Source organism: Cajanus cajan, chromosome 5 (assembly GCF_000230855.2).
Source record: "Cajanus cajan strain Asha chromosome 5, NIPB_CcT2T_4, whole genome shotgun sequence".
Taxonomy (NCBI): domain Eukaryota; kingdom Viridiplantae; phylum Streptophyta; class Magnoliopsida; order Fabales; family Fabaceae; genus Cajanus; species Cajanus cajan.
Window position 1 is genome coordinate 19,608,371 of NC_138521.1, and position 19,784 is coordinate 19,628,154.

General features: G+C 28.9%; 2 protein-coding genes across 2 annotated transcripts; one reads left to right on the forward strand and one right to left on the reverse strand.

Annotated features, from left to right (window-relative positions):
- The first annotated feature begins 118 nt into the window (after positions 1–118).
- Positions 119–6,527, forward strand: LOC109806807 (uncharacterized). The gene is made up of 10 exons (XM_020369305.3): positions 119–497; positions 623–688; positions 997–1,177; positions 1,446–1,642; positions 1,777–1,827; positions 3,121–3,212; positions 3,423–3,487; positions 5,695–5,795; positions 5,950–6,054; positions 6,195–6,527. Exons 1-10 carry the CDS (start codon positions 228–230, stop codon positions 6,330–6,332), a joined length of 1,266 nt encoding a protein of 421 aa, XP_020224894.1. The 5' UTR covers positions 119–227; the 3' UTR covers positions 6,333–6,527.
- A 7,928-nt stretch (positions 6,528–14,455) lies between these two features.
- LOC109806363 (isoflavone reductase homolog) lies at positions 14,456–17,421 on the reverse strand. Its single transcript, XM_020368736.3, has 4 exons — positions 17,023–17,421; positions 15,906–16,146; positions 14,865–15,068; positions 14,456–14,780 (listed from the first exon to the last, which is right to left on the reverse strand). Exons 1-4 carry the CDS (start codon positions 17,353–17,355, stop codon positions 14,617–14,619), a joined length of 942 nt encoding a protein of 313 aa, XP_020224325.1. The 5' UTR covers positions 17,356–17,421; the 3' UTR covers positions 14,456–14,616.
- Positions 17,422–19,784: the final 2,363 nt, after the last annotated feature.

The window sequence follows — 19,784 nt, forward strand, 5'->3', positions numbered from 1 at the left end:
AATTAATGAAAATAGATTAATATAAAATGTATAAGATCTTTTGTTCGAATCTGGGTATAATCATAAAAGGATCACAAACAGCGAAGCATATATATTAAATTTTTTTATTTATAAGATTTGATACTATAAGGTTTACAACAATTATCGTGATTAACCAACATGCTACCGAGTTATATACATCCAAATAATAAACCCCCGGTTAGGGTTTAAGCACATTCCGGGAAAAAATGGCGACAAGGTACACGACTCTGAGAATCTCAACCAAAACCCTTTTCCAACACTTTCAATCTCGCACTGCGCTTCATTCAATCAGAACCTTCCATTCCCATTCCTATGTTGCCCCTGGCTCCGACCCTCGTCAATTTCGTAACCCTTATTCTGGAACATTCCGAGGCATGGTCTCTGCCCCAGACCTCAGTCTCCACGAAGCTGCTTCGCTTGCCCTCGATAATCGCGTTCCCGCCACCGTCATAACTGGCTTTCTTGGCTCTGGAAAGGTAAGGGCCTGTTTGGTTTATGACGACGAAATTATAAATTAAAAAAATTTGAAACATTTCTTACTCTATTTTATGTTTTCTTTTCATCGATTGAATGTGTTATAACTGAGTTTTGGGTAATGCAGACTACTCTCCTTAATCATATTCTCACATCCCAACATGGAAAGCGGATAGCGGTCATTGAAAATGAGGTATCGAGTTTGATCTGTATTTGTGTGAAGTTCCATGTAATTTGATGATGGCCTTGTTATGTTTAATTGAAAATTTCTTAATTTCAGTAATTTCGTCTTATTTTAAGAGTTTTGATAAATATTTTGGTCCATGTATCACTGCGGCATTACAAAATGTGCGGCTTTTTCCAATGATATTGTTCCGAGTGTTATTTATTTGGAGCAGTTAAGCGAAGAATGTGAGTGCTTGGAGTGTTTTAGTGGATTTTCCCTTGTGATAATATGGGCTTATAGTTATTTGTGAAATTGTCTATTTGGTGTAAATGCAGTTTGGTGAGGTTGATATTGATGGGTCACTGGTTGCTAGTCATTCTTCTGCGAGTGAAGAAATCATCATGGTTAACAATGGCTGCCTCTGCTGTACTGTACGAGGAGATCTGGTTAAAATGCTGTTGGAGCTGGTTAAGAAAAAGCGAGACAAGTTTGATCATATTGTTATTGAAACTACAGGTTTGTAAATTGTTCATGTAGTTAAAGGAACTTATGTAGTGGGGTGGGATTGAGGTGGTGGAGGTTGGATATTTAATGGCAAGTTGAAACTAAACGGATCAAGTTGTTAAGTTTGTTTTATTCTTGTGGGATCTGAAATTCATTGTGTTTGGGACTTTTGGATCACGTGTTGAAGAAAAAGTGAAAATAAATGAGTAACTGAAATGAAAGTATTCATCCATCTGGTGTATGAAACAGTTGACTGGAGAATTTATTTTTCATTTTGCAGGCCTTGCAAAACCAGCTCCTGTTATTGAAACATTTTGCAGTGATGAGCTGGTCTCACAGCATGTGAAGCTGGATGGAGTTGTGACTTTGGTTGACTGCAAGCATGCCATGAAACATTTAAATGAAGTGAAACCAAGATTTGTGGTTAACGAGGCAGTAGAACAAGTTGCATATGCTGATCGTATTATTTTAAACAAGGTATGCTTCTGCCTTTAAGATTCTCTGATAGTATATCTGTGTGCTCTTCAACTTTCTTTTGTTCCGATATTGTTTACTAAAATATGTGTTAGTATGTGTTTCTAGATTCTGATTATTTTTACTTGCTTTTGCAGATAGATTTGGTTACTGAATCTGAGTTAAATATATTGACCAAGAAAATTAAGGTACGTTTCTGTTAATTGATGGTTCTCTACACATTGTATTTCTTAGTTGAACTAGGATGGTAACAAAGTTCTATGTAGCAACTAGCCAGTAAAAAGATTATGTGGATTAGCATCAAACTAGGTTGATGAAATGAACATATGCACGTGAGTTTCTGTACAAATTTCATAGAGTTCATTATGCCCTAGGGTGACTCCATATTTTATGATTATATTTCTAATTGGTTTAATACATCATTTGGTTCTTGAACCTTTTGAGGATTTTTAATTAGGTTCCTAAACTAAAACAATTATAATTAGGTCTTTCATCTTTTTATATTTTTCTAATTTAGTTCATGTGATTAGAAATTTGCTTACAATTTGTGAAATTTCACAAAATATTCTTTATATCTTTATACCTAGACAACTACATTAGATAACTATCTCACGTCATCATCCATGTGTATCAAATTTTAATTTTAATTCCTACTTGTAAAAATTCCCTTGTAATTTCCCTAATCATAAGAATTTTTGGAATAGTAGGGGATTTTTAATCCATACCTGTTAAAATTAGATCGCAATTCTAACTCATCTTCCATGTGGTTGTCTAGGAATGAAGATATAAAGAATATTTTGTTAAATTTCACAGATTTAAGCAAATTTCTAACCTTGGACTAAATTACAAAAATATAAAAAGATAAAGGACCTAATTACCAAGTTTTAGTTTAGGGACTTAATTGAAAATTATCAAGAAGATAAATGAGCAAATGATATACTAAACTTTTCTACTTTTAATTGGTGTATTATGGATATTGGGGGGGGGGGGGGGGTTGATAGTTAGATTGGATTAGATTAAGTATTGAATATGCTGTACTAAAACCTTGTTTATCATGTTGATTGATATTTGATACTAGTTCTCTCCTGCTGATTTTCCAAATATGGATAGAGCTGATTGTCTTGAGAATGAACTCAAAATCCGTGAAATAAACACCTCTCAAGAACGGGATAATTGTTATGATTGATGAAAGCCTTGTAATGCTGTTATTTTGATATGATGATGAATGTGCATTTGTCAGAGAAAGTGGGAGAGAAATTTTAATTTTTATTAAATGGATCAGATTGATGTCTTTTGATTTTTGTTTATATGTTTTCTGATGGATCCAATTGTTTTTGATGAAATGTATCAGATTGTTGTCCTTTAATTTTTGTTTATATGTTTTTCTCATCAGCTTCTATAACATTGTGTATGGATATATTTGGCTCCCCAAGAAATAGTGCTGATGGAAGTAGTTCTTCATTTTTGTGAATTGTTGCTAGCACATCAACGGAATGGCACAAATTAAGCAAGCTAATTTTGGATCTGTTGACATGGACTTTGTTCTGGGTGTGGGAGGATATGATCTTGAGAGGTAATAGGTCTTCAATTGTATCTTCTAGCATATTGCTGATTTATATGTTTAAGCTCACATTATAGTAATTGATGCATCCCTTCATGCCATCCTCCCTTTTCTTTCCTAGATAATATGGCTATAAGTTTGATGAATCCCAATGCATATCTATACATGTTCTGTATTTGCTTCAAAATTCTGTTTTTCAATCAGAAGGCTTTGATACTGCAGAATTGAATCGGAGGTACCTGGAGAATGTCCCTCCTCTTCAAGCCATCAGGATGATTCTGAACATGGTAATTTTTCTAAACACGTTGTCCCACATATTTATTTGTTTTATCAACTGTGTTGTTAGAGTTGGCTGCACATAGAAGGCTAATGATATTCAAATGGATAACAGAGGCTGTTGATAGATCTTGTAGATTTGACTGAATATCACGTAGAATTGCATAATACAGAAATAGTAAATAATGAAGTGGACGTCTTCCGATTAGAATTCTAGTCTTGTGTATGTGTATCTGATTTAGGACAACAAACACTCCTCTTGGCATGGTACACTCCTGATAAACCTAGAGTACTCCTCTGTGGCAGAGTGCTCCTCCAACTCAAGTCTCAAACACTTTGAGCAAAGGAAACATCAATCCATATATCCAACGTAGCCAACTCTCTTTTAAGTTATTCCTAATTACATATTCTAAAATGAAATAAAGTAATCCACATTAAAATAAAACCATTAGATAACAAATAGGAATAAATAAGCCCAAATTGAAAACCCTATTTATGAAATTAAATTAAAAACCCTAAAGAAATATCAAAACTGATAACACAATCTAAATTGTTGCCCGAGTAAGAGGGACTTTCTGAAGGTTCAAAAGATAGATCTGATGGGGCAATCCGGCAAATGAAAATCATTGTCTCGGTCTAATATAGTATCCAAAGCAGGATGTTCCCTCCACTCACAAAGTAATGGTGGTGAAAAAGCAATAGAGCTATAATATTCATCATTTGAGAAAGTCTCAATCTCATTTGATGGCTGTGGATTAATAGGAACGTTGGGTCCTTGAGAAGATGTGAGACCTGTAGAAAGCAAGAAATAGATAGGGATAATAACAAAGGCTGAAATGTGCGTTGAAAGGGTGTTTATCGAAAACAAGCCATAGTCATATCATATCACCATTCATCAGGCAAATCAAATTAATAAGCATTACACCTTCATTTAGCTAAAATAGGAGAAGGCTTCAAATCCCTAGTATACAAATGTTTAAATTAAAAGAAGGTGAAGTTCAGGACAGCTGTTATCATAGGTTCTTATGGATTGGTAAATTTCTCCAAGTACTTAAAGAGAAAAAAAAATAGTAAGTAAAAATGAAATGATTTTTTCTATAAAGTAAAGTTAATTAGCTTATAAATATGCTAATTTATAGAAGTTTCTTTGTATCGACATCCCTGATCTGCTCCTACAGCTGCCACAGAGCATACTGGGTGTAATGGACAGGAAATGGATGGGAACTTTTATTATTCTATCCATAGTTGTCAATAGTGGCCATAGCAGCCGCAATCGCGGCACCACGGAGCGGAGTGGCTCCGTGCTGCTACGTTAACCCTGGAGCAGCTATGTTAACCTGGAGCGGAGTGGTTTCAAATAGCAAGCAAAGTGGGTGCGACGCGGCATCTTTGTGCAAATAGCAAGCACAACCCTAGTCCCTCCGAGACTCGACTCGTCTTCTTCGATGCTCTCTCATTTCTGTTCTTGGGCTCTCTCTTGGCGCATCTTCTCTATGTTTGTTCGTCTTCTCTTTGTCTTCTTTGTTTGGACATATTCTTGGACTTCGTCTTCTCGAACTCTCTCTCTTTGGTCCTCTTCTCCCTTCAATATTTTTTCTCTTTTTCTCTATGTTCTTTTTTCTGTTTTCTTCTATTTTTTTCTCTTCTCATTCTCGTGATTTTTTTCTTCCCTTTTTTTGTTGTTCACTTCTTTTTTTCTGTTCATTTTTTTTTATTTGTGCGTGTTTGTTCTTTAGTGATCAGCAGAACCATGACCCAACCAAAATTTCAGAGCTTAGGGGCTGGTGCTACTGGAACTGGTCCCACTCCTAGTCCCACACCATCAATGGGTTATTAAACTTGATTACTGCATGAATTTAGAATTATTTTTCTGTTTTTTAGCTTTTTTTATATATATATATTATGTAATATATAAATATAATATTAAAATAGCAGTCATCCCACTATCTGCAATCCCGCTATCTCATTTTTGAGGTTGACCGCTCCATTCTGCTAGCCAAGATTGACAACTATGATCCTACCAGTGTTCTTCTGATTTTAACAATATCTAATAATAATAACGATTATAATAAAGTACTACTACTATTACTTAAGTAATAGTAACAATAATAATAATAACAACGAAGTCTGCACAATTTGATTGATAAAATGATTCTATAATGTTTTCTCATTTTTCTTGTGGTTCTTCATGACTTGATCTCTCCAAATATATCCACAGAACACAAAGGGCATCATCATCAGCATCATCACGACCATGTGCATGATTCTGCTGTCTTCAGTGTCAGTATTGTTGCAGAGGGAACTCTTGATCTTGATGAGGTAATTGTTTCTTTTATTCGAACCCTTCATAAAATAATCTTAAATCACCGTGTTGTTTTTGTAGGTTTGATACTTTATGCCTCATTTCAACCTTCACATCTTTGGTGCTTTTGTTATGGCTTTATTCTCACTTTCGGTTTAAATGACGGTCTAGGTTGACGATTGGCTTGAGAGAGTGATTGAAGAAAAAGGAGAGGACCTATACAGAATGAAAGGTGTCTTGTCTGTGGATGGTTCTGATCAAAGATATGTGTTGCAGGTTCTCTTCTTGCACATGCTATCATGCTACTAGAGAAATGCTAGCAACATATTTACTAACACCCACTTTCCTATAGACTGAAATTTTCTAGAAATCAAAAAATTGAGTCAGATTGACCTCATTTTCCTTCATACTTTCAGGGGGTGCAATCCATGTTGGATGGCTGTCCAGGAAAAGCATGGGAAGCTAACGAGAAGAGAATAAACAAGCTTGTGTTCATTGGAAGGAATTTGGATGAAACTGCCCTTAGAAAAGGCTTTAGAGGTTGTCTAACATAGCTTTAAAATATACAAACTTGTGTGCGCCATTTTAAAATTTCCATCAAAACAAGTACAAATATACAACTTGAGAAATACTTGAAGAAAGAGGAATCATATGCCTCGCCGAAAAAAGATAGATTTTAATAGTTATCTCAAGTGAACATTTTAATTTATTATTGATTATGATAATGGTCTATTATAGTTTAGATATTATTGTTGAGTGTTTTGTGGATATTGATTTAGAAATTAATAAATAGAAAGTAATGTGAAGGGTTTTGTATTGAAAGTAGTTACCAAATCATTAAAAAGTTATTAGTCCAATTATTTTTTAGGTAATCATGACAGTAATACGAAATATTTATTGTTGGAAGTGCCGACTAATTTTTGTCAACAAATATTAAGTCTAATTTTAATGTATTGTCAAAGTATGACTTTTTTTATACCGTTAACCAATCAAAATTTATGGTAGGTATGATTTGAAAAGTAATTATTGTAAAATTGAAAAGTTATCACATAATTAGGGATTGGATCAGTACATTAAAAAAAATCTTTATGTTATTAGTGTATAAATATTATTTATTTAATTTGTTATATCAAATTAAGAAATTAGGTAATGGAGTTGGTCCGAGGGTACATAAAAAGATGTGAAGGGATTTCTAAGCAATGTTGGAGATAGAGGGTAAAATCAATACTTAAATATGTCCACGAATGATTAGTTTTTGATATAAGTATTTTTGGAAATGCTTATAAATATTATTTAAGAAGTAAACTTATTTATTGCATTAACTAAGCAAATTAAGGTGATATAATATTTTTATCGTAGTAAAATATTTTTTTTAATCTAAGAATGTTAGATTTTCACCTACTTTACATGGAAACAATTTGGTGGGATACTTTGTTAAGTTAAAAGCTGATCTCAGATCTTTCAAGATTTGAAATTTTGATGTTAATGTCTTCAGAAATTATTATCAAACAAAATGTAAGACATGCATATTGTTTGTTCAACGTAAATGAGATGAAATATACATTAAATGTTTATTATTTATCGAGACTAACGACAAAATATATTTGAATGTTTTATTTCTTAATATATTAAACTAGAAAGCTATCTTAGAAATCATTAATTTGTTAAAGAGAACAAACTCATATTTTCAATCAAAACCAATGATGAAGATCCATGAAATCACGAAGAAAAATAGATAAAAACGTTGTTGCTGCTCTATACTAACATTGTTTCTATGAGTTTTGTTTAGTATGAAAAAATGATAAGTAACCTCCTTATTAGATAAAAGGTACCATTTGGTAAAATACATTTAATGTTTGCATTAAATGAGTCAATAGTTATCTCTCATTATAAGGAAAGAAGTTGAGGATAGAAGAAACAAACTTATAAGTTGAATTCAAAGTGTTGCAACAATTATCTTCTCTAAAGCTACTATATAAGAAGATTTGAAGTTTATAAAGAAAAAGAGACACGTTTTGTAAGTCATACTTGTATATAAATTTCATTCTTTCTTGTACAAAGCTTATTATACTATATTGGTTGCATAATATCTAAGTGAGACAAAACAACATCTTTATAACCATTGTCGTAAGGTAGTGCCTAGATAGACTTATCTGTAAATGAATACTTGGTTATTAAGCTTGGAGCAGCTTGTAAAAAGGGTACTTAGGTAGTTGCTTGAAGAAATAAGTCAAAGAATATTTAGGGTTGAACTATAAGTGACTTGTTGAAAGAATACGTGTATCTTTGTTCTAAAGATAGTGGAACTCAATTTGATTACTAGTCTAACAACTTTATCACTACTACACATTAAGTCCTTAGACATTGCTATCATTAAAACACTTTAAGTCATTAACAATCAATTTACATCATAACTTACTAATAATTGTTTTATACCATAATTCATCCTTTCTAAAAATTTATATAAGTACCTCAAACCATTTATAAGATCAAATACTTAAAGGGTAAAACTATTCATCATCCTCATTCACAACTACATTTCCACAACTTAACCTTATAAGATATCATGTGATCCAAACATCTTATCTCGAGCTATATAAATGATATTAAGTTGATCTTAATTTTATTAGAAAGATAAGATAGTTATATCCATTTTCTATGTTGACCTCAAGAGCTAATGATGCCATCTACTATTTTTTAAAAAAAATACAAAATCGTAACATTTTAGCCTAAATTTGACAACTTCACCTCTACTTACTAATTTGATCATAACTTGAGTTCTAAACCTCTTTTTTAGGTAATTCCAATGGAATCTGGAAGATATCATCCAAGGCTACAATGTTTATGAAGATTACAAAACCTAATTCTACCATTTAGGTATACTAGAAAGGCTTACAACATACATATGTTACATTTTGCACACAAAATATGACGTTCATCTTTTAACTCACATAACTCGATCATTCCTTAACATTTTTATGTGATTCTTGAGTCTAAACTGTAGCCCCAAATCTGTACTTTCTAATCCAATAATAATAATTCAATTTCATTAATCACATATAAAGAAATCATATAAATACCTAGGTATGTTCTTACTAGAATTTTCAGCACTAGGCATAACTCATATTCAAACTCTTCTCCCAATCCAATCAGTAAAAACATAGATTAAAGCTTAATATTACTCTATTATACCATCAATAACTCATTAAATCTCAATTTTACATAATTTCATACTCATAATATGTCCTCATACAATTTCCCAAATGCATTCCCTTAGGGTTCTCATGGGTAACTCAAATCATATCAAGAGGGCTCATCACTCCAAATTAACTATCAAAAATTACAATTAACGTCAATAAGGAAGTTAAGGAGTCATGGAACAAACAACAAATTACCAATGCAAAGCAATAGGGTTTCCCCTTCATACATCGCATGCAACATAAATCTCATGAATTATCTCATGTCCTAGAGCGAGATTACTCACTCTTCCCTTACCTCGATAATGAATGCTTGATGAAGTACATAAATCTTCGGGTGTTCTTCTACGTACTCTGGTTCTCCTTCCCATTCTTTAGAGCTAAAAAAGAATTGTTGTAATACCATTTTTAGATTCTTAACTACACTTAACCCTTCAATAAAAATACTTTAACCATAGTTATTTTTTTCTTCCACAAAATATTAAAACATAAATAAATAATATATTGAATAAACATATTTCTCTCAACCCAAATAATTATAACAAAATGCATAATTAATAATTAATAAATATATAATATATAAAATAAATATATTTCTTCCAACATAATTATAATTAAAATAAAATATATAAACAATTATAACAAAAACACATTTTTTTCCAAATATTTATTATAACGAAATATCATAAAAATACACATTTCTATAATAAATATTATACAAAATAATTTTCACAAATATTTATTATTTAATTAAAAACATTTATAATTATTAAAAGTCTCTAAAATATTTTATAACTTTTTTTTATTTAATTAAAGTATTTATAAGAAAATAAACCATTAAATATATAAAAAATAATAATTAAATAATTATATTAATAGAAAATTGAAGATGTTACAATGATTATTATGTTTAGTATTTTTTTAATTACATATATTTATTGTATTGCTAACTTTTTCAAATGTACGAGCCTAACGTTATAATCCAATCCTTATATTGTTTTCAGTATAGATTATATTTAAATTCATATATATGGTATTATAATTTTTCTAGCAATACTTATTTTAAAAAATCATTAATAAAATTAAAAAATTTTACTATTTAATTTATATAGACAACAATAAATTGACAGAGATAATGAATCAAATATTTAATTTGATATATAAATAGTAAGAAATAAATAAATTGAATATAATTAATATATTAATATACTACTATACGAAGATAACTACTATTTTAACTATGTATGTTATCATCAAACAATATTTATAGTTTACTGATATTATATAATATAAACAAAATTATTAAGTACAAAAATAATGTTTTAAAATTTAAATCAGTATTATAAGAGATAATATATAATTTAAATTTTACTAATAATTAATATAGAGAAAAATTGATTAGAAATAGAACAAATTAATTGATAAGAATATAGTTGAAAAATTAAGTAAGTATTTTAAATTATTTAACTAGAATCTTATCAACAATTTACTATATGATCTTGATATTTTTTATAGTTAATAATTTATTTTAAATTTGATATGAAAATATTATGATATAATTAGTTAATATTTTAAATTAATATTTTATTAATGTTTGATAATAAAAAATAAAATAAGGATAAATACATTTTTTTTTAATTTTATACTAATTTTTTTTTATAACTAACAACTTTCACTTAAAAATATAAAATTAGCTTTAGTTTAGTGGTTATTTTCTTCTCTTAACTTTTTAAAGGTGTAGGGCTCAACTCTCACTTGGACAAAAAAAAACAACTCATGTTTATTGGTTATTTTTAATACTAAAATTTTAATATAAATAAATATTATATTTTAATATATAAATTATGTTTAAAATCAATATTAATAAATATTTTTAAATATAATAATTATATTTTAGATTTAAGATAAATAAATATATTAAATTAATTATTAATAATTTATTTAAAATATTAAAATTAAATTTATAAATAAACATGATTAATGAAAGAATTGAATTAGATAAAAAATAAAAAAATACTTTAAAATACTTTCGTTCACTATTAATATATACATTTTAATTTATATTATAATTTAAAGAATAAAATAATGATCAAATTAATCTCGTATAACAAATAACATAAGATTATTTTAATCTTAATATTCAAATAAACTAAAAAAATTATTCATTATTATTTGACAAATATTTTAATTTATGTATTACTCATTATAAGTATTTATATATAAATAATTTTTAATATGTAATAAATAAGTATTTATAATTTTATAAATTATATTATCATTACAAATAATAAAAATAAACATTTTAAAATATAAATTATTATTTAAAATATAAAATTTATAATAAATAATTTAAATTGTGTCATAATATTAATTTTAAATAAAAATTAATAGATTGTTAATTATAAAAATAAGTATATAGAGAAATAAAGATTAAAACATAAATCAACGATAGTAGTAATTGAAAAGAGTCAAGTTCAAATCATGTTTAAGACATTGATATATTTTCTAATATTCATTAATTTGGTAATTCAATTTGGGTTCCTCTATTTTTACATTAATTGAGTTTTTGAGGATTAAAGGGTTAATTAGTGACTGAATGAGTTTATTGTAGAATTGACTACTTCAATTAGATTTTAATAACTTGCTAATAGAATAACATTAAATATTCATATAAACACTTCATATTTTCTATGATGAATAATTTGTCACTTGTAATTAAAAATAAATCATAATTTTTATAATAATCACAAATGAATTAAAATATTTGTCATAGTTAATATATTTTTTTATGTTTAATTAAAATTTGTATTAGTGACAATTTTAAATTAAGAAAACAAAATTTATAGATATTAATGTCAAATTTTTGTGAAAACATATTTTAGTCAATATTAATAAGATTACAGTGACAACTTATTTTTTCATCATTATTGTAAATAACACTAGTGACAAAATAAAATTTAGTCATTAATGATATATTATTCGTGACAAGTTTTACTTTTATCACTATTTTAGTCACAAAAAATCACAATTCTTATAGTGCTTGAGTATGTATTTATGTGTAAATTGTACCTTTTAGAAGGGTAACGTAACCTATGGGGTATTCTTACTTATTGGATTTGGGTTGGAGGTGCAAGGAATGGTATAAGGAAGGTTAGAAATCCATGAACAATATAATTTTGCATTTGAGACTGTCGTATTTTGCTTCAAGCTATCATAGTCTCTCTCTAAGAAGAATTAATTTCATCTCAAGCGGCCTTAGGCTCCCTCAAGCGAGTCTTAATAGAGAGTTTCAAGTAATTCTTGTTTCAAGCAAGTTTTTACCTTACTCCAAGCGAGCTAATCGCTCAACATTGGCTCCTAGTGAGCTAATCTTGCTTAAGTGAAAGATTGACTCTCTTAAGTGAGTAGATGACATAATATGCTTTCGTGGTCTTCATGAAAGTGGTAGCCTTAAATATTAGCTTTCAAATGTCATTTTAATCACTTAAAAATGAGGTTTAGAACTCGAGTGATTATTAAATTAGTGAGTGAATGCCAAACTGTCAGATTTAGGCTAAAATGATGTAGTTTTGTATTTTTTTAAAAAATAGTAAATGACATAATTAACTTTAGAAGTCAACATAGAAATTAGAGATAATTATCTTATATTTCTATGAAAATTAAGCTCAATTTGATAGCATATATATAGCTTTAGATAAGGTGTTCGAACCACCTAATGTCCTAGAAGATTAAGTTATGAAAATATAGTTTGTGACTATATGGTGATGATGATTAACTTTACCTTTTAAGTATTTGATCTTATGGATGGTTTGGGGTGCCTATATCAATTTCTATGAAAGATAAATCATGGGAGTAACTAATTGTTAATAAGTTATTATGTAAGTTGATTGTTAACGATTTGAGGTATTTTAATGATAGTGGTGTCTAAGGACTTACATTTGATATTGATAAGGCTGCTAGGCTAGTTATGCAATGATTTAAATGTTTAATGACATTGATCTCTTAGTAATTATGATTGAGGTGTTAACAAATGATTAGACGATCTCATAATGATTTTATCTTGAGGTGTATCAAATGATGTTGTGTAATTGTTTTATTGAACAACAAACATGTGTAATCATTGTACTAATTAATGATGATGATCAATTGTGGTATGTGAGTATGTTATTGATATGCTTGTGAGCTATGTATAATTTGTAGTGATGCAATTCCTTATGCCATTGATTGCTAATATTTAATTGATTTAGTTAAATTGTTAATTTCTATATTGAGAACAATTTATGATTATATGATATGAGATTAGTTGATAGTGAAATGATGTGATAACATGATATGATAATGCATAGATTTTGTTTGACATTCATCATATACGTAAAAGTGTTTTAAGGGTACGATATGCAATTAATGAATATAGATCAATTTGAAGGCTTATGGAATGGTACTAGGTTGATCGTCACAAGACTAGCTAATCATATCATTGAAGCAAGAGTTATGACAGATAAAAAATCAGGGAACATAAACTACATACCTAGGATGTCCATGTCTCCTTCTCAATCTCCATGGTCATTCCAACTTACTAGAAAACAATTTTCTATCCTTGTCCCATAGGCCATGACAAACAATAAATTACAAGGTCAATCATTGGAAAATGTTGGATTATACTTGCTTAAACCAGTCTTTAGTCATAGATAGTTATATGTGGCAATTTCTCGAGTTCAATCTAAATTTATATTCAAGATTTTAATCCATGACAAAGATAGAAAACCATTAAACAATCACCAATGTTGTCTTCAAAGAGGTCTTCAAAAATTTATAACAGATATTATTTACCTAATCCAAAACTAACTACAATATTATATTTGGATCATGTTTGGTATCAACCTTTACCATTTTTAACATGAATTTAACAAAAAAAAATTAATTAATTAACTAACTTGTAATGACCTTTCCCATTTGAATATGCATCATGTCTAAACTTTTACTCATTTAAATCTTAGATGAAAGTTGTTTTAATAATCATTTCTAATGTATTGAATTATTACAAGTTGTCATTGACTACGTTAATCTGATATATAATTATAATGCATAACAAAATATCAAATTTAATTCACCATTTATGGTCAAATCTTTTGATAAGCTTTATTTATTTATTTATAGGATAAATATGTTAGTGAGTGTCGAAGTTTGACCATAAAATTTTTTTTTTTTTGGATAACCGATATTTACTCCATGAAGTTGTTTCGCCTATGTTAAATTTTCATGCATAGTTTTAGTTTTAGTCTGTTTGATATTTTCTCCCGCTCAAATATACCTACTTATTTAAGATTTTGCAATTTTGATAAGGTGTTCAAACAACAATCTGTTTTTGTTCTCATTAAACATAAATGTCTTTTATCAATACTTATTCTTATTTTATAAGGTGTATTAAGAAAAATGATGATATTCAAATTAATAACCAAATGTGCCTTTGCACGGATTACTTAACTAATAAAGTAATTAAACTCGTTGGCATTTCAAGATCTGAAAAATCCAGTTTCCTCATCGAGTTATAAGCACAAAATAATGTACTTAAATGAAGTTTATTTTATCTAAACACCGTGTTCATGTCTGAATCACAAAACTCATATAGAATGGATTCCTTTTACACATAAGTCTTTAGGTATTCATCCATGCGTGTGTAATTCACTTCAGGATAAAGCAGAGATGCTTCTTCTCCATCCTCTCCAATTTCAAAATTTGTTAAACATCCCTCGTAGAATATATGATAGAAGTGCCCAATCCCCACTTGAAGTTTATAATCCAACCCTGCACATCAAATTCACAAAATAAGAAATCACAAATTGTCTAAGAAAAAAATGTTACTTTCCAAATAAATATTGAATGTGTTACCTTTCAATGTTGTAAGAAAGCCTTCTGGGGTTATATATGTCTTCTCCAGTTCTTTTCCAATAAGTTTCTCCCAAATTCCAATAAGCTCTGCTTGGGAGAGAATATTTTGTGGTGGCCTTAGGTACAATGTTTTGTTTAGGGTTCTTGGATCATCTATTGTCTTGATTGTATATGTTGCAACATCATCTTCATCCAGAAAAACAGCTGCAATCGTCACAAAATGTCAAATTATAAACCATTTTATTGATACACTAATGATTAAATTACTCTTTTGATTTCTCATTTAATTTTATTTATTTAAATTGATCATTTTATTATTAAAATATTTAATTTGATCCTTAATTTAAAAACATCATACAACCGATGTGATCATTTCTACTCAACTGAGATCTACAACATTAACTTCTAGTACAAGTGACACAATAAAAATAATAAATAAAAAAAATAACACGGGTGACATGTTGTTACTTGTACAAAAGTTTAAACTATTAGTATTAATTGGACAAAAATAATCACATAGCATCACTTTTAAAAATTAGAAATATTTTAATAATAGAGAGACTAAATTAAACAAATTATATAAAATAAGAGAACAAAAGAATAATTTAATATAAAGTAAAAGATAATTATTTTATTTGATGAAAATCATATTGTATAATTTTTATATGAAAGATCAAATTAAATATACTATTAAAAGATTGATTCTCTTAATTTTAAGAAATTCATACAATGTGGTCATTTCTAATCAATTGAGACCAACAATATTAACTTTTTGTAGAAGTATCACAATAAAATAAGCAACACTTATGACATGTTATTACTACATTTATATAAAAGTTCAAAATATTATTATTAATTAGACAAAAATAATCACATTGTATCATTTATAAAAATCAAGAGGCCAAATTAATTTTTTTTTTTAATAATAGAGGAACTAGTTGAACAAATTATATTAAACGAAGAAACAAAATAACAATTTAATATAAAATAAAAGATAATTATTTTGATTTGATGAAAATCATATTAGAATTATAAAGGTACCTTTTTGATTACCATCTCCAAAGAGATGCACCTTGTCCCTTGGAGGCAGAAAAGAGCCCATCTGAGAGAGGCTACCAGCAAAGTAACCAGCAAAAAGATTTGCAGAGATGTAAGTGAAAGGGATGTTGGCTTCCTCTATTGCTTTCCTTACAGCCATTTTATCTTCAAATGTTACCCTTCCTGGCTCTAATGCATCTCCCATCCTTGATGGGTCTACCCCAAATTCCGAAGGCAAGAAACGCTATACAGGGAAAGAGAAAAAATACTTGTAATATGTAATGATTATCATTTTTTATATTTTACTTATTAACTAATATATGTAATAATATAACCCTAAGCGTGTAGTTCAGCGATAGGGGTTGATCCACGCTTAAGCAAGGTCAGGAGTTCGAATCCTGCCTTGTGTATGTAGCCGCGTTAAATCTTGGGATCAGCTATCTTACCCTTTAAGGTGCCTTCAACATAGCGAGGAGATTAGTCACTGCTATGGACGGTCGATACTCCAGGGACGAAAAAAAAATATGTAATAATTTGAACAACTTTTTCAGTTAAAATTTTAATAATTTCATTATAATCAAGACAGTCTCTCACCGGCCATAATATAGATATTTTTTTTTATATGTTTAAGATTATTTTACACTCTTTAAAAAAATATTAAATATTAGTGTATTAAGCCGAAAATATTCTCATTTAATATTTTAACAAAACAAGAGTAAAGATGGAGTCAGAATAACAATTGTATTTTTTTTACACAATAAAATAGCAATCGTTAAAGAAAAGTATATGTAGAAAAAAATTAATATTACTTAAAATGTGTAAAATATAAAAAAAAATAACAAAAAAAGTCTTAAACATAAGAAATAAAATTTGACATAAAGAAGTCAGAATTATTTATAATGACACTTTAATTTTTGTATATCATTATATATAACATTTTTTTAACATAATTATTGATAAACATAAAAAAAAATTTTGAGCCACATAAAACTAAACCTTGAACTAGTGCATTTGCTATTTTTAAATCTACTATCATAAGTAAGTTCATATCATCATTTTCGAATTTAAATAAAAATTTAGCCATGTTTTGATTAAAAAAAAAGAGGGAAGAAAATGAAACCTTAACATTCCCAGCTTCTGTGATGGCCTGAACAAGTTTGAGCTGCAGCGTGATGCAGTGGGTCCTGATGTGAACCCCAGAGATGGCGCTGATTACAACATCGACCTTCTTGACCGCATCCACGAGGCTCTTGTGGTCAGAAAAAGAGGCCTCAACGATGCGAGCACCTTGCTTCTTGAACCGTAGCAGCATCTGCACCTTCTCTATCTGGAGTCCCAACTCTGGCCTTTGCATCACGTACGTTTCATGCCCCACTGCTAGGCTTGCCTTCACTATTCTTCTCCCTATGTACCCTGTTCCACCCACCACTAGGACCTTCCTCTTACCCATCATTACTTTTCCTTCTCTTCATTTTCCCTCCTTCTTTCTCCTTTTATACCTTCATTACGTGGTAGGTAGTGGAGAATTGGAGATGCCAAGAACAATTTGTATACTTTATTCTTATTGGACTGTACCTTGACTATGTTCACTGGGCTAGTAGGTAGCCAAGTTTGAACAATAACAACGAAATTAGGTTTTTTTTTTTTCTGTTCAATTGACTTTTAAAATGTACAAATAATCATATATTCAATAGAATAAATATAAATAAATTTATTTTTAGAGCAAATGAATTCATATATATATATATATATATATATATATATATATATATATATATAATATCATAATCAATTGTACATATACATTTGAAAAAATGTGAAAAAGTTTATTTATTTACTTATTTTTACCTAATATCTTTACTTCTACCTTCTTTAATTCATATCAGTTAAACAACCTTTAGTATAACTTCCTCATTTTTCCTCTTCTTGTATCCCCTTTATTTTTCACCAAATGCACCGTAAGTATTTCTCCCATTTGGAGGTTTTTTCTATCTTGAATTGGGGTTTTCCATTTCTCCTAAATTTTTTCACAATTTTTTTTTCTCCTTAAAACATAAGATGGACGATATTTTTTTATATATAATGGACATTTTAATTTTAATGGTTGTGAAACTGCTTTTTGAAACAATATACAGGTGACTATGTTTTTAATTATTGACAATTTCATTGACAAATTTATTCATAATAAAATATAGAATAAGTTAAAATAGACAATAATTTTAAATTATGGATATTGTTCTTATCAATAATAGTAAAGCAAGAAACATGTATAAGATACATTGACCCTACAAAAAATAAATAAATAAAATTTTATCCAAATTTTGGCTATACATGAACATTATGTGTTAAGTCAAAAAAACGATATTAAATTCTTTAAACTTCAAGTTTTAATGATAATAAATATACATTTTTCTAAGAGAAAAATTTTCTAGATTAAACTTTAAGATGAATAAAAGTAAGATGATCACTTATTATTATTAGGACATTAAATCTCATAGATGAAACATTTCATTACAAATACGTTATATGTATATCATTTATGATGTTTGATAATGAAATCATCTTTGTCTACTTGATTCATTAACAGATCGAAAGGAAAAGCCTCTTCGAACTCACAATTCAGTAAAGGGATTAAAGACATGCCTTGTGTTAGAAAAATGACTAAGATATCTCGTAAAGCACAAAAAACTATATAGGTTATTTCAGACTCACACATGCATGGCTCCTTTGTTTTAGTACCTAAAAGATGATAAGTAGTTTTTTTGATAAAAAAAATCACTAGTGCAAAATATACAATTCCTAACGCACGTTCTATGTTGGGTGTCATCCATACGACATGGAAAGTAACATGGTGGTATACTTGTAAATATGTCAAAACATTTTATAATGGGTGTTCACTTACCCGATATAGAAAGTTTACATTATATGAAGGGTAAATCATCCTTCGTCATAAAATGTCTTGTTAATAGGTCACTGAGAAGGCACGAACCTATTTGCCCCCTCTATTGTCCTTTCTGTTTTTCTCCAATGACAAAGTTGGTACTCCTTTTAGTGACCTCATTGAGCCACTCTCCCACAGTGACCACCTTTTTTCATAACCTTGTTCAATAAGCATTTTCGATGACCTTCATGACCTTGCTTTGCCACCACAACACTTTGTTTTCTAGGTTTGTCTTGTCTCATTTCTTGTTCCTCTAGTTTTTTCAATGCAATGTTGGTCTGTTGGTTTATGCAATGTTGGTTTATTGGTTTATGAAATGTTGGTTTGTCTCATCTTTTAGGTTCTTCAGTCTGACAAAGTTGTTCAATCACGCAAGGTTCTTCAGTTTTTCTGTTGCATGTGCTTTGAGGTTCATTATCTTCTCTTTTTGTGCAATGTTGGTTAATGCAATCTTGGTTTGTTGGTTTATACAATGTTGCTAAGTATTGTTGAGAGTTGCCCTATTTTTTGATTTTTTTTTGTGTATGATTTTTGTTGTGCTGCCAAATGTTGTTGAGGTGCATCATAAAGAGGTTGGGGGTGTTTGTTAAATCAAAAATCTTATCTTTAAGACAACAGATAATCCTTTAAATTTTAATGTTGACAAACAAAAAGATTTTCTTTAAGAAAAAGTCAGCATTCTTCAAAAATATAACAGATCAGACAAAATGTGAAAATAATATATATCATTTGTAAGATGAAAGAAATCAGAAGAAGCATACAGTCCATCTTACTTACATTAAATGAATAAGATTAACGTTGCATTTGCTTTAATGTGTTATTCCTCGACAGATCAAACAAAAAGGAATTTTAAAAGTCTCGAAGAGCATTAATAAGGAAAAAGACAAAATCTTTGTGAGAAGTCAAAAGCACAATCCCGGATATCACGAAAAAGAGAGTAA